Source organism: Garra rufa, chromosome 18 (genome assembly GCF_049309525.1).
Source record: "Garra rufa chromosome 18, GarRuf1.0, whole genome shotgun sequence".
In the NCBI taxonomy this organism is placed as follows: domain Eukaryota; kingdom Metazoa; phylum Chordata; class Actinopteri; order Cypriniformes; family Cyprinidae; genus Garra; species Garra rufa.
The window spans coordinates 43,493,398-43,509,653 of NC_133378.1; the positions used below are offsets into that span (position 1 = coordinate 43,493,398).

At 34.1% G+C, this 16,256-nt stretch overlaps 1 protein-coding gene across 1 annotated transcript in view; it reads right to left on the minus strand.

The window, feature by feature from the left end:
* ephb4b (eph receptor B4b) overlaps positions 1 to 13,689 on the minus strand; it is a 37,334-nt gene extending 23,645 nt beyond the window's left edge. Inside the window, 5 exon segments of the mRNA XM_073823826.1 lie at positions 1,214 to 1,496; positions 1,499 to 1,621; positions 1,700 to 1,981; positions 6,872 to 6,942; positions 13,105 to 13,689. Of these exon segments, the coding sequence (XP_073679927.1) occupies positions 1,214 to 1,496; positions 1,499 to 1,621; positions 1,700 to 1,981; positions 6,872 to 6,942; positions 13,105 to 13,177 (832 nt within the window). The 5' untranslated portion in view covers positions 13,178 to 13,689.
* Positions 13,690 to 16,256: the final 2,567 nt, after the last annotated feature.

The window sequence follows — 16,256 nt, forward strand, 5'->3', positions numbered from 1 at the left end:
AAGTTTATTTCTCACTAATTCTAGATTTATATCTCACTAATTCTAAGTTTATATCTCACTAATTCTAAGTTTATATCTCACTAATTCTAAGTTTACATCTCACTAATTCTAAGTTTATATTTCACTAATTCTGAGTTTATTTCTCACTAATTCTAAGTTTATATCTCACTAATTCTAAGTTTATATCTCACTAGTTCTAAGTTTATTTCTCACTAATTCTAAGTTTTATATCTCACTAATTCTAAGTTTATTTCTCACTAATTCTAAGTTTATATCTCACTAGTTCTGAGTTTATTTCTCACTAATTCTAAGTTTATTTCTCACTAATTCTAAGTTTATATCTCACTAATTCTAAGTTTATATTTCACTAATTCTGAGTTTATTTCTCACTAATTCTAAGTTTATATCTCACTAATTCTAAGTTTATATCTCACTAGTTCTAAGTTTATTTCTCACTAATTCTAAGTTTTATATCTCACTAATTCTAAGTTTATTTCTCACTAATTCTAAGTTTATATCTCACTAGTTCTAAGTTTATTTCTCACTAATTCTGAGTTTATTTCTCACTAATTCTAAGTTTATTTCTCACTAATTCTAAGTTTATATCTCACTAGTTCTGAGTTTATTTCTCACTAATTCTAAGTTTATTTCTCACTAATTCTAAGTTTATATCTCACTAATTCTAAGTTTATATTTCACTAATTCTGAGTTTATTTCTCACTAATTCTAAGTTTTATATCTCACTAATTCTAAGTTTATATCTCACTAATTTTAAGTTTTATATCTCACTAATTTTAATTTTTTTAATCTCACTAATTCTGAGTTTATATATCAATAATTCTGTTTTATATCTCAAAATTCTATTTTATATCTCAATTCAGAGTTTTATTTTTTACTAATACTAAGTTTATATCTATCTAATTCTGGGTATAATTTCTCAATAATTTTGAGTTTTATTTCTCACTAATCTGGAGTTTTAATTCTCCTTAAAGTCTATTTATTTATATTTTATAACTTAATTTATATTTTAGCAATTCTAAGCTTTATATCTCACAAATTCTGAGTTTATTTCACACTTTTTTTTATATCTTGCAATGTGACAGCTCACAGATCATCTGATAAACATCGTTTGCTGACGTCATTTCCTGCAGGTTTCAATCAGAACAGAGCTAACCAGTGAACATCCGATCGGATCGACCATCGCGTTACTCACCTCTGCAGCGGTCGGAGTCCACCGGCTCGTATCCCGGTTTACAGGCACAGGTGGACGATGGAGGCCCCACCCACTGGCCGTCCTCTCCACAGAACATGGTGGGCGGGGCTGCGTTCTGGCCCGTGGGGGCGGAGTTTGCCACGCACACGCCCTCCGCCTGCTGCACCAGCGAATGAGGGAGCGTCTCGGGAAAGGAGGAGAACGCGCGGGTGACGGCGGGACATTTCTTGAAGAAGACGCGGACGGACAACAAGGCCATACACGCGCCCTGAGCCTGGAACGCCCGCCCTGAGCCTGGAACGCCAGATAGAAGCCTTTCTTTGACAGAGGACCCACGCGCACCGTCTTCACATTAGACTTCTTCTCTCCGCCGCGACGCAACAGGAAGTCAGCCGCTACAGTATCCACCTGCAGGACAAGAGGAGAGCGTATGATCGAGATTGTCAGAATTCAGCGCTGTAAATGTGTGTGTGTGTGTGTGTGTACCTTGCTGTAGGGGTTCTCCATCCAGGCGGGGTGTGTGCTGCTGGCGGTGTCCTCATCGCTCTGGTAGTAGTAGAGGTTGAAGGTCTCTTTGCAGGTACGGTAGCTGGACGGCATGGCGGAACATTCCATCATGGTGAAGCGGATCTCTACGTACACCTGAGACGCACCGCGCCGCGGGATGAAGCGCGTCCGCAGCCAGTGACTCATTGACGTGTCCATCGGGCAGATCTGAAACGTGCGGACGCTGTTCCCTTCCTCGTCTAAACCGCTCATCTCCTCCCACTGACAGAAAGAGCAGCGGCATTAATGAAGGAGCATTACAACACTGACAGACCTCAGTCAAGTCAAGATTATTTATACAGCGCTTTTTACAATACAAGTTGTCAAAGGAACTTTACGGTATTCAAATAGGACCATAGTGTATCAATAATGCAAAACTTCCATGCTGCATTAAAGTCAGATTGCAGAGAACTTGTCAAGACAAACTTTAAGTTGACTTGAGAAAGCTGGACCAGAGAGTTTGCAAAGTTTTAAAGTTTTAATTAAGTTTGATGGTTTTCAGTCTGAAATAGTTTGAAGTAGTTTTAAAAGCTTAAAGTTTGATAGATAGATAGAGAGCAGGTTACTAGCATGTTGTTAGCAGGTTTCTAGCATGATTAGCATGATTCTAACATAATTAGCCTGTTGCTAGCATGATTAACATGTTACTAGCATGTTGCTAGCATGATTCTAATATAATTAGCATGTTTCTAACATGATTAGCATGTTAACATGATTCTAACATGATTATTAATTTATTAGCATGTTACTAGCATGTTGTAAGCATGATTAGCAAGTTAATTTGAATGTATTCTAAATCTAGTTGATAGAAGGTGAGTTTGATTGAGTCTCAAGGGATTGTGGGAGTTTTGTCAGTGTGAGTTTGAATAGTGTTGACCATTTGAACATTCCCTCAATGTAAGTCTATGGGATTTCTCCCAGTTAAAATCCTCATTTTTAGGAAAACCGTAAGTCGGATCAGTCTGAAAAGATCCAGCAATTGGAGTCGGATCAGTCTGAAGATCTGGCCTGAGTTTGGAGTTTGGAGAGTTAAAGCTCGAGGAGGAGCAGCACTCAGAAATTATAGTCTCAGAAGAATATTAAATTCTCAAGACAGCTTAATTCCTGTGATAATCGACATCATGTGAAATACTGAATTTACAGACAGACTGCCTCTATTTCTGTTCTGTCCTACTGTAGATTATAATAAAGATGTCATTCACAGGAATATAATCAGTAGATGTCATCAGTACTGTAAACAGTGAGTGTGTTGATGTGAACATCAGTTCTGCTGGATAATCCAGTTTTTAGCTGAATGCAGTGTTTATATGTGTGCATGAAATGGGAATATCCATATATTTGTGGCCGCAGTGTTTTCTTTCCTGCTGTTTTTTCCCAAGAGATTCCAGATGTTGGCAGTGGTTTTGTGCTCAGTAATTAGTTTAAATACTACTTTACACAGTAATTTCATTAGGACTTGAATACTTTCCACCTCAGTGTGCCCCACAACAGCAAATGGGAAAATGGAAAACATTAGAATAAAAACACTGGTTAATGGAAATTTCTTTGAATAATTCAATTGAATAATCAGTCTGTTTGTCTCAGACATTGTTTCAGAAATGCATCAGTTCAGGTTTACGATCCTAAACACCTCATCTACAGCGCAGTATCTGTTAGCACCCATAATTCTGTGCGGTTTGGACAAACACATATGAACCTAATTTTGCACTGAAACAGGCTTCTTCCAGGAGTGGGAATCTGAATTTTGGTTTAAGGAAATTGGATTATAGCCTGTTGCCACAGTGTCAAATCTACAATATCACTGCAACTTCATCTCACAATTCTGACTTTTTTCTCAAAATTCTGAGTTTACATGTTTGCATAAAATCTTTTTTTTTTTTTTTGCTTCTGCCACAGAATATAAAATAAGAAAGGTTAATTGTGATTTCTGCATTTATCTCTCACTAAAGTTTTATGTCACTAATTAAGTTTATTTCTCACTAATTCTGAGTCTATTTCTCACCAATTTTAAGTTTTATATCTCACTAGTTCTGAGTTTATATCTCACTAATTCTGAGTTTATTTCTCACTAGTTCTGAGTTTATTTCTCACTAATTCTGAGTTTATTTCTCACTAGTTCTGAGTTTATTTCTCACTAATTCTGAGTTTATTTCTCACTAGTTCTGAGTTTATTTCTCACTAATTCTGAGTTTATTTCTCACTAATTCTAAGTTTATTTCTCACTAATTCTAAGTTTATTTCTCACTAATTCTAAGTTTATTTCTCACTAGTTCTGAGTTTATTTCTCACTAATTCTGAGTTTATTTCTCACTAATTCTAAGTTTATTTCTCACTAATTCTAAGTTTATTTCTCACTAGTTCTGAGTTTATTTCTCACTGATTCTAAGTCTATTTCTCACTAGTTCTAAGTTTATTTCTCACTAATTCTAAGTTTATTTCTCACTAATTCTGAGTCTATTTCTCACTAGTTCTGAGTTTATTTCTCACTAATTCTAAGTTTATTTCTCACTAATTCTGAGTTTATATCTCACTAATTCTAAGTTTATTTCTCACTAGTTCTGAGTTTATTTCTCACTAATTCTGAGTCTATTTCTCACTAGTTCTGAGTTTATTTCTCACTAATTCTAAGTTTATTTCTCACTAGTTCTGAGTTTATATCTCACTAATTCTAAGTTTATTTCTCACTCATTCTAAGTTTATTTCTCACTAATTCTAAGTTTATTTCTCACTAGTTCTGAGTTTATTTCTCACTAATTCTGAGTTTATTTCTCACTAATTCTAAGTTTATTTCTCACTAATTCTGAGTCTATTTCTCACTAGTTCTGAGTTTATTTCTCACTAATTCTAAGTTTATTTCTCACTAGTGCTGAGTTTATATCTCACTAATTCTAAGTTTATTTCTCACTAATTCTGAGTTTATATCTCACTGATTCTAAGTCTATTTCTCACTAATTCTAAGTTTATTTCTCACTAATTCTGAGTCTATTTCTCACCAATTTTAAATTTTATTTCTCACTAATTCTAAGTCTATTTCTCACTAATTCTGAGTATATTTCTCACTAATTCTGAGTTTATATCTCACTAATTCTAAGTTCTGAGTTTATATCTCACTAATTCTAAGTTTATTTCTCACTAATTCTGAGTTTATATCTCACTAATTCTAAGTCTATTTCTCACTAGTTCTAAGTTTATTTCTCACTAATTCTAAGTTTATTTCTCACTAATTCTGAGTCTATTTCTCACCAATTTTAAATTTTATTTCTCACTAGTTCTAAGCTTATTTCTCACTATTTCTGAGTTTATATCTCACTAATTTTGTCTACTTACTAATTCTAAGTTTATTTCTCACTAGTTCTAAGTTTATTTCTCACTAGTTCTAAGTTTATTTCTCACTAATTCTAAGTTTATTTCTCACTAATTCTGAGTTTATATCTCACTAATTCTAAGTTTATTTCTCACTAGTTCTGAGTTTTTTTTCTCACTAGTTCTAAGTTTATTTCTCACTAATTCTAAGTTTATATCTCACTAATTCTAAGTTTTATTTCTCACTAGTTCTAAGTTTATTTCTCACTAGTTCTGAGTTTATTTCTCACTAGTTCTAAGTTTATTTCTCACTAATTCTAAGTTTATTTCTCACTAGTTTTGAGTTTATTTTTTCACTAATTCTAAGTTTATTTCTCACTAGTTCTGAGTTTATTTCTCACTAATTCTGAGTTTATTTCTCACTAATTCTAAGTTTATTTCTCACTAATTCTGAGTCTATTTCTCACTAGTTCTGAGTTTATTTCTCACTAATTCTAAGTTTATTTCTCACTAGTGCTGAGTTTATATCTCACTAATTCTAAGTTTATTTCTCACTAATTCTGAGTTTATATCTCACTAATTCTAAGTCTATTTCTCACTAGTTCTAAGTTTATTTCTCACTGATTCTAAGTCTATTTCTCACTAGTTCTAAGTTTATTTCTCACTAATTCTAAGTTTATTTCTCACTAATTCTGAGTCTATTTCTCACCAATTTTAAATTTTATTTCTCACTAATTCTAAGTCTATTTCTCACTAATTCTGAGTATATTTCTCACTAATTCTGAGTTTATATCTCACTAATTCTAAGTCTATTTCTCACTAGTTCTAAGTTTATTTCTCACTAGTTCTAAGTTTATTTCTCACTAGTTCTAAGTTTATTTCTCACTAATTCTAAGTTTATTTCTCACTAATTCTGAGTTTATATCTCACTAATTCTAAGTTTATTTCTCACTAGTTCTGAGTTTTTTTTCTCACTAGTTCTAAGTTTATTTCTCACTAATTCTAAGTTTATATCTCACTAATTCTAAGTTTTATTTCTCACTAATTCTAAGTTTATTTCTCACTAATTCTAAGTTTATTTCTCACTAGTTCTGAGTTTATTTCTCACCAGTTCTACGTTTGTTTCTCACTAATTCTGAGTTTATTTCTCACTAGCTCTAAGTTTATTTCTCACTAATTCTAAGTTTATTTCTCACTAATTCTAAGTTTATTTCTCACTATTTCTGAGTTTATATCTCACTAATTTTGTCTACTTACTAATTCTACATGTTATTTCTCACTATTTGTAAGTTTATTTCTCATTAATTCCGAGTTATCACTAATTCTGAGTTTATATCTCACTAATTTTGTCTACTCACTAATTCTAAGTTTTATTTCTCACTAATTCTAAGTCTATTTATCACTAGTTCTAATTTATACTTTTCACTAATTTTAAGTCTATTTCTCACTTCTAAATTGTACATATTAATTCTAAGTTTATATCTTACTAATTCTAAGTTTATTTCTCACTAGTTCTAAGTTTCACATCCCACTAATTCTGAGTTTTACCTCACTAATTAAGTTTATATTTCAGTAATTCTAAGTTTTGTATCTCACTAATTCTACATTTATTTCTCACTAATTCTATCTTCGTTTCACAATTGTTTATATCTCACAATTCTAAGTTTGGATCTAACTAAATTACCTTTTTATGTATGTGTATTCTGTGGGGGAATCAAGTTGATCAAAGTGTTTCATGTTGATGTTAACCTGGAATGTTCCTTTAAGTTCAAGTGTGTGTGTCTGTGTGTGTGTGTATACATGTCTCACCTCAGGGTCACTGCTGGGGTAGATAGTCCATCTCAGATCAGATGTTTCTAGCTTCGTGTTCATCAGCACCTCTGAGAGAGAGACAGAGAGAGAGAGAGAGACAGGTTTACAGCAGCTGTAGAACTCAAGAACATCATCTGATGAGAAACTGATGTGCGGTTTAGTTCTGATGACAGTGAAACACTCACAAACATAAACACACACCGACATTAACCGGACATCATAATCAAAGACATGAGCTGATCACATGATCACAGCTTCATAAATCACTGCCGAAGGAGTGCTGACGTGACATTGCAGCGTTCTTTCATTAAAATCAACTCGGGTTCAACTCGCAATTATGAGACAAAGACACGAGCGGTTTTAACGAGTCGGAAACTCGTAATTACGCTGAATGCGACAGCGACTTTGATTTCAGACATCTTTAATGCAGTGTAATGTGTTTATGATGAGTTTTTGCTCTAAATCACTGCTCAGGCGTCTGGCGGAGGAACGCTAACGCTGTGAAAACAGAGCGCTAGCAATCAACGCCCAGTTTAACATCTGAACCTATAAAACCTTCCAGCTCTTTCCATTTCATCTGTCACGATTAAAACGACAGCGAGTTCAACGACTGCAGCCGCTTCACACAAAGAATAGGAAGAGCGAGGGAGGAGCGGGAAACGTCCCAGCATTCTGTCTGTCCGTCTTTCTGTCTGTCCGTCTCTATTCCATTGTTTCCAGTGAAAACACAATGATACCCAGGAGGCACTTCAGAGCCAAAAAAGTGATCGAGTGACATTTTCATTTATTACACACACACACACACACACACACACACACACACGGGAGGGCTGGCAGAATTCCTGCTCATTCCTGAGTGTCCGTGAAGCGGAACAGCAAAATTACAGCTCGCACTGGACACACACACACACACACACACACACACACACACACACACACACACACACACACCTCTAATCAACTCATCACTAATTACAGACTGAGACTGACAGAATGAGAGAGAACTTGAAGAAGATCCAGCAGTTCACACACACACACACACACACACACACACACACACACACACACACACACACACACACACACACACACACTCAAATAAATGTGTGTAAGACAAAATAAATCAAACAAACTCTACAGTGTTTAGTATAACTTATATGCTATTACAGTTTGTATTAATATATATTAATATTTAATATTATGGTAATTTTGTTTGCTTTTGCTGTTTTTGTTCTTTTTAAATATAATTCAGGTTTAATATACACTACCGCTCAAAAGTTTGGGATCAGTAATGTTTTTAAAGAAGTTCTTATGCTTATCAAGGCTGCAATTATTTGATTAAAAATACATAAAACAAACTATAATATTGCAAAATGTTTTTATAATATATAATAATGGTTTTCATTTTAATATACTTTAAAATATAATTTATTTTTGTGATGCAAATCTGAATTTTCAACAGCTGTTACTCCGGTCTTCAGTGTCACATGATCCTTCAGAAATCTGCTGATATGCTGATTTATTACTAGAATTATCAATGTTGGAATGATCATCAATGATTCTTTTTTCAGGATTCTTTGATGAATAACAAGTTAGAAAGAACAGCATTTATTCAAGATATAAATCTTTTCTAACAATGTAAATCTATGCTATCACTTTTTATTAATTTAACATGTCCTTGGTGAATAAAAGTATTTATTTCTTTCAAAAAAAGAAAGGATACAAATTAACTGACTTTTGAACATTAGTGTATATTGTTAGAAAAGATTTGTATTTTAAATAAATGCTGTTCTTTTTAACTTTTTATTCATCAAAGAATTCTGAAAAAATGATCACAGGTTCCAAAAAAAATAACGTTTTCAACACTGATAATAAATCAGCATATTAGAATGATTTCTGAAGGATCATGTGACGCTGAATACTGTTTTAATAATGCTGAATAATTAGATTTTTAATGTATATAAAAATAGAATAGAATAGAACATTTTTTACATTGTAATAATATTTCACAATATAATTCTTTTATCTCATTATTTTTGATCAAATAAACACAGCCTTGATGAGCATTAGAAACTTATTTAAAATAGATAAAAAATATTACCAATCCCAAACTTTTGACTGGTGGTGTACAGTAGTTCACATTTGAAGTAGATCAAAACCTTTCATCAAAGTTGTTCTAAAACCAAAACAATACCGTTCTTGTTTCAGTTTTACTTTTAACTTTTATGTCCAAGCTACTTAAATGTATTTAAATTACTTACATTTTCGTCATTTTTGCTAGCTTCAGTTCTTTTTAAATATTACTGTTAAAGTTTAATTTTACTTTTTATTAGTTTTAGGTAAGATATATATATATATATATATATATATATATATATATATACACATATACATACACACACACACACACATATTTCCCCCCCCCCAGTTTTCATTTAACCTCTAGTTTTTTTTTGTATGCACTTTGTCATTTTTTATTAGTTTCTACTCTTTTTAAACATTACTAATTGGGTTTATTACACTGTTATTACAATTTTAGTTTTTATTTATTTCCAGTTAGTAATTTTTGTGCTTCAACTTAAACTTACTTAAATTACTAATTTTATTTAATTTTACATCAATTTTTCAGTTTTATTTCAATTAACAAAAATGTTCTAATAGTTTTAGTTAAGCCAACTCTCTGAGAGGAAACTCAAGAGTATGAAGGTCTATCAGATCAGTTATTGATCTCTGATTAATTAACTGCGCATCCTTCCATAACTAATCACTAATTCAAACATAACTGGCTCTCCGGCTCCTCCCATCTGGCAGCTGATTGGATGAGAGGTAATGGGGCATGTGATTGGCTGAGAAAGCTATAATTAGGCCGCGTTCCAGTGGCTCTCAGTTTAATTACGCTAACAAGCCTGACAAGCTCTCCAAAACAAACACTCACGCAGCTACAAGCGTCCAATCATTTACACACACACACACACACACACACACACACACACACACACACACTCCAAACCAACCTCAACCAAACCCACAACATCCACACATTTGCATTTATGCATTTGCAAGCGCTTTTATCCAAAGTGACTAAAGGTATTTTCTCCGTTCATTCCTTGGAACTCGAACCCATGACCTACTGCTTGAGCTTCCATCACAATAACTCAGCACTGAAGTGAACAGTATGAATGAGATCCGAAGTGGATCAAAAGCAGCTGTGAGGAACAGTGTGAATAACTTTCAATCCACTTAAAGTTGAGAAGATTGAGGAAAAACCCCTTAAAGAGAAAAAGATGGAAGGGTCGGAGGTCACAGCCCATGTTAATCCAGCTTTATCTCTCACCGCCGAGAAAAATCTGTTTAACGGGATTTATAGACATCGAGCTCACAGACACACACACACACACACACACACACACACACACACACACACACACAAAAGAGAACTGACGTCCACACATTTGAAAGCCAAATGTCCTCCCGTTTGCATCTGTGAGAAGAGAGAGAGCACAGCTGTGCTGAAACACTCAGAGGTTTACCGTGTTTTAGGGTCAATCTCTTGAGTTTACCATATTGGAGCTCTTTAGCTCCTTTGAGGAGGAGAGCTGGTGTTCCCGAGAGCCGTAAGCTTCTTCAACCGCTCTATTGTTCTTCAACAATGGGCTTGAGCCGTGTGACCGTCCCACCAGATTAACTAACACAGCTGGTTAACTTCACCAGCACGGAAAACACTCACCAGATGACTTTTCCACACCAAAAACCTTCGACTTCCAATCACTCGCCTGGTTTACGGTCTCTTCCTGTCGCACGGACGTGTAAAAGACCTCAAAGAATCACGTAAATCAGAGCCGGTTCACCCCGCTCCTCATTTGTCTCTCCGCTGGACGCCTCCGCCGTGTTTGGACAGTGTCAGATATTGTTGATCTTACAGGAGGACAAATGAAAGTCTTTATAGTCGTAATGAGCGCAGGAGAAACACACGGGAGAAATCCCGCTGAACGCCCCCAAACCAGACTGATTTAAAAATACGACGTCAACGGATGTTAATAAGACTGATACTGATGCCAGTGTTTACTTTAGAAACAAAGTTTAAAAAAAAAACACAGTAAATGATGTCCGTACGTGTTCTTTCATTAGTGCGCGGTCGTTATAATTCACCGTGTGTATAAACTACAGCAGACGTGTGTGATATGCGTGCAGATAAATGAACGCTGATGGTGTGATTCTGGAGTGACCACGGAACTGATTTCCTCTGCGGGAATCCAGGTGTCCTGGAGCGCCATGAAACGTGGAACCAATCCCTGACACACTCACCACACACAAACTCCAACAGCTCTTTTGGAGAACATTCTCACTGGGTTAATCATCTCGAGAGATATAGAAACTGCTGTGATGCTCAACAGAGAGTTAGAAAGTCAGAGTCAGCCTTCACATGCTCCACAAAGAACTTGTTCCACAGAGAAATGGTGCTTTAGAGAACTTTGAAAGCAAAATACTGACCTGAGGGAACTTTTAAGAAGTTTATAACTCTAGAACAACTTATAATTAGTTTCTATACTGACTTTGATATTCAATAACATCCATTCAATCTTTATTAGATGTGAAAGGGCTTTCATAGTGGAAAAAGGCTTTTGTTCTCTACATAACGAAAAAAAGGTTCTTTTGTTGACTGAAAGTTTTTTGGCGAACCAAAGGTTCTTCTATAAAAACAAAATACTAAGAAAATGTACTTTTAAGAGCGTAAAGAGCCAGAAATTGAGCTCTTTAATGAACCACTTAAGAACTTCACAGCATAAAATCAACTTCAATAACTACTGACTTCGCATTCTGTATTAACTACATGATTTGTCATCCCAAAATTACATTTAGAAAGTAAATTCATCAGTTACTGTGAAACTGAATCAAATTTTTGACAAAAAAAAAGTTATATCAGATTGTCAGTGTTAATGACTGATTATAGCTCTATGTTTAGAAACTGCTGTGATGCTCAACAGAGAGTTAGAAAGTTAGAGTCAGGAACCTTTGTGCTCCACAAAGAACTTGCTCTATAGAGAAATGGTGCTTTAGAGAACTTTGAAAGCAAAATACTGACCTGAGGGAACTTTTAAGAAGTTTATAACTCTAGAACAACTCAAAAATAATTAGTTTTTATACTGCCTTTGATATTCAATAACATCCATTCAATCTTTATATGCTGCGAGAGGGCTTTCATAGTGGAAAAAAGGTTCTTTAGATGATTAAAATGTTCTCTACATTAATAAAAAATGGTTCTTTTAGGGATTGTTGACTGAAAGTTTTTTGGGAACCAAAAAAGTTCTTCTATGACATCACTGTCAAACAAAAATGTATTAAGTGTGTAAAGAGCCAGAAATTGAGGTTCTTTTTAAATTAGTTCATTTATTTGCAGCATAAAATCAACTTCATTAACTACTGACTTCTCATTGTGTATTAACTAGATGATCATCCCAAAATTACATTTAGAAAGTAAATTCACCAGTTACTGTGAAACTGAATCAAATCTTTGTCAATTATTGATTAGATGTTTAGAAACTGCTGTGATGCTCAACAGAGAGTTAGAAAGTCAGAGTCAGCCTTCACATGCTCCACAAAGAACTTGCTCTATAGAGAAATGGTGCTTTAGAGAACTTTGATAACAAAATACTGATCTGAGGGAACTTTTAAGAAGTTTATAACTCTAGAACAACTTAAAAATAATTAGTTTTTATACTGGCTTTGATATTCAATAACATCCATTCAATCTTTATATGCTGCGAAAGGGCTTTCATAGTGGAAAAAGGTTCTTTAGATGATTAAAATGTTCTCTACATTAATAAAAAATGGTTGACTGAAAGTTTTTGGCGAATCAAAAAAGGTTCTTCTGACATCACTATGAAAAAAAAACCCAAAAATGTATTTTTAAGTGTGTAAAGAGCCAGAAATTGAGGTTCTTTTTAAAATAGTTCATTTATTCGCAGCATAAAATCAACTTCATTAACTACTGATTTGTCATCCCAAAATTACATTTAGAAAATAAATTCAGCAGTTACTGTAAAACTAAATCCACTATTTGACAAAAAAAAAGTTTATATCAGATTGTCAGTGTCAATGATTGATTATAGCTCCACGTTTTGATGTTTCAGTTAGAACTGTTTTTGTTTTGAAACTACTATTTCAAACATGTATTCACAGAATAAAATACAGATTTAATAATGACATATAACAGTGAATGCTGATCGTACCTTCCTCTCCTGTGATGAATCCAGTCCAGAACCAGAACCAGACGAGAGAAATAATCCAGGAAACATGATCCATCTCAAAGTCCTGCTGGAATCTGCTGTCAGCTCATTAGATTCAGATCCACAGAATCACTTCAGTCTCTCGAAGCGGATCAATCCAATACAAAGCGGCTCTTAAAACTTAAAAATGATGGGGGAAAAAATCCAGAAACTGCTCATGAAGAACTCCAAGCAATAAACTTTTTAAAACTAACTTGCAGTTCCACATAAATTACGATAAAACTTCATCAGTCTGAATGCTCAATCCAAACTGATCCACATCATATAACGTTAGATAGATACAAATACACTTATAAAACCGACTGAAACACAATCCTGCGTTATGCGCGTCCGTGTGAGTGCGCGTCCCCTATCCTGCCATTAAAAAAAAAACTCTCTAATCCCAGCAGCGCGTTCTCCGTCTGTTTAAATTAGTTTATATTCCACTCGTCGCTGCAGCCGAACCGTAAAGTGCGAAAATTAACCTCGGGAAAAACGTTCAAGCAAACTTTCGGGACAAACTCGGAGTTTCTGTCGACGCGAACTTTCCCTGAGGACTGAGCGCGAGACACAGAGGTGGATGATCGCGAGGCTGAGGACTGCCAACAAGCCCCGCCCCCCCGCAAGGGAGGACGCTCTCCTATTGGTCCAAACGGCTGTCTGTAGAAATGAAACATGAGCGCGCTGTATCGGATTCAGCGCAATTGAACAAAAATCTGATTAAATTAGTTTAATTACAGAAAAAAAATACAAATATATGCTTATTGGTCAAACAAACTCTAAACTTTTGTGAGGTCCAAAAAAAAGCGAATCGAATTAATTAAATCTCAACTAGACTTTATATAGTTTATATCATATTGTATGTCTGTTTACAAATGCAGTTACACTAGCAAGCTTGAATGAATTTGGTTATAAAAAAAAATAAATAAAGTGATACTGTAAATTTATACTAATGAAAATTTGATCAAATCGTCTATAAAATGAATGTTATCTGCCATGATGACTAGAAAGAGTTGTTTGTTGTAATGTAGCTGTAGTTTGATGCTTTTTATGACTGTGTTTCTCACGCTGTGATCGGGGTGTAAATCGCCTCACGCGCTCCCGCGAGGTTTTTCACGCTCCTCGTGCTATTGTTCGCGCGCGTTAAAGCGCCATTAAAGCTCGCGTTTGACGGGGAGATAAGAGACAGTACCGGAGGTGACGGTAACACGAGAAACACACACACACACACACACACACACACACACACACACACACACACACACACACACACACACACACACACAGAAACTGGCTGGATGCTGTGAGAAATATGATAAGCACACAATCACAAAAACTACCATGGTAACTATAGTTTATGCCAAAATACCAAAGAGATTTGAGTTAAATACAATATACAGTTGAGGTCAAAAGTTTACGTACACCTTGCAGAATATGCAAAAGGTTAATTATTTTATTAAAATAAGAGGATCATACAAAATGCATGCTGTTTTTTATTTAGTACTGACCTGAATAAGATATTTCACATAAAAGATGTTCACATATAGTCCACAAGAGAAAATAATAGTTGAATTTATAAAAATGACCCCTTTCAAAAGTTTATTTTTTTGTTTAGTGATAGTTGTCCCTTGTTTGTTCTGAACAGCTCCCACAAATTCTTTGGTTTTCCAGCATTTTTGTGTATTTGAACCCTTTCCAACAAAGACTGTATGATTTTGAGATCCATCTTTTGACACTGAGGACAACTGAGGGACTCATATGCAACTATTACAGAAGGTTCAAACACTCACTGATGCTCCAGAAGGAAAACACATGCATTAAGAGCCGGGGGTGAAAACTTTTGAACAGAATGGAGATGCGTATTTTTCTTATTTTGCCTAAATATCATATTTGTTTTATTTAGTTTCATTTCTGCCCATCAGAAGCCACACTGCAAAATATTATTTTCTTAGATTTTTTTTTTTCTTGTTTCCAGCTAAAATCTCTAAAAAATCTTAAATCAAGAAAAAAATTCTGGACAATTAAAAATCATTGTCTCGTTTTCAGAAAAAGAAAACAAGTTGAAATTACGTGAGTTTTTGCTTTGAAACAAGCAAAATAATCTTGTTTTTTGTTTGAAATAAGATTATTTTTCTTACCACATTGGCAGATTGTTTTAAGCAAATTTACCTAATTTATACTTGTTTAGAAAATCCTTCTCAATTTAAGAATTTTTAGATATTTTGGCTGGAAACGAGACAAAAAATCTAAGTAAGAAAAGCATTTTTTTTTTTTTTTTTTTTTTTTGCAGTGTACATAGTTACATGTTTCTCAGAAGACAAAATAAGTTTAATTTACCCTGAATTTCAAATGCCAAAAGTTTTTACCCCCGGCTCTCAATGCATGTTTTGTCCTTCTGGAGCATCAGTGAGTGTTTGAACCTTCTGTAATAGTTGCATATGAGTCCCTCAGTTGTCCTCAGTGTCAAAAGATGGATCTCAAAATCATACAGTCATTGTTGGAAAGAGTTCAAATACACAAAAATGCTGGAAAACCAAAGGATGGATTTTTCTGAAGAACAGCAGCAGTTTAACTGTTCAGGACAAACAAGGGACTCATCAACAACTATCACTAAACAAAAAAAAAATAACTTTTGAAAGGTGTAATTTTATAAATTCAACTATTATTTTCTCTCGTGGACTATATGTAAACATCTTTTATGTGAAATATCTTATTCAGGTCAGTACTAAATAAAAACAACATGCATTTTGTATGATCTTTTATTTTGGCAGATTCAACAAGGTGTATGTAAACGTTTGACTTCAACCATATATATATATTAAAAAATGCAATATATTGAATTGTGTAATAATCATGTGAATTCATGATGTTTGCTGACCTATACTAAATCAGAAACTCCTTTCATAGTCATTTTTTTATGATTTCACTGCAAAAACTGCAGATAAAACTATAATTACCATAGTAAAATTAATTTCAGCTTCCATTTAAAGCATTTTCTTGGCATGATTTTGTTTGCATATAAAGTTGCCAAAGCATTACACCACAAAACAAGTCATATATATGTTTTAGGAACTTTTGTTCCTACTGTCTTGATATACGAATGATTCACAGTATAT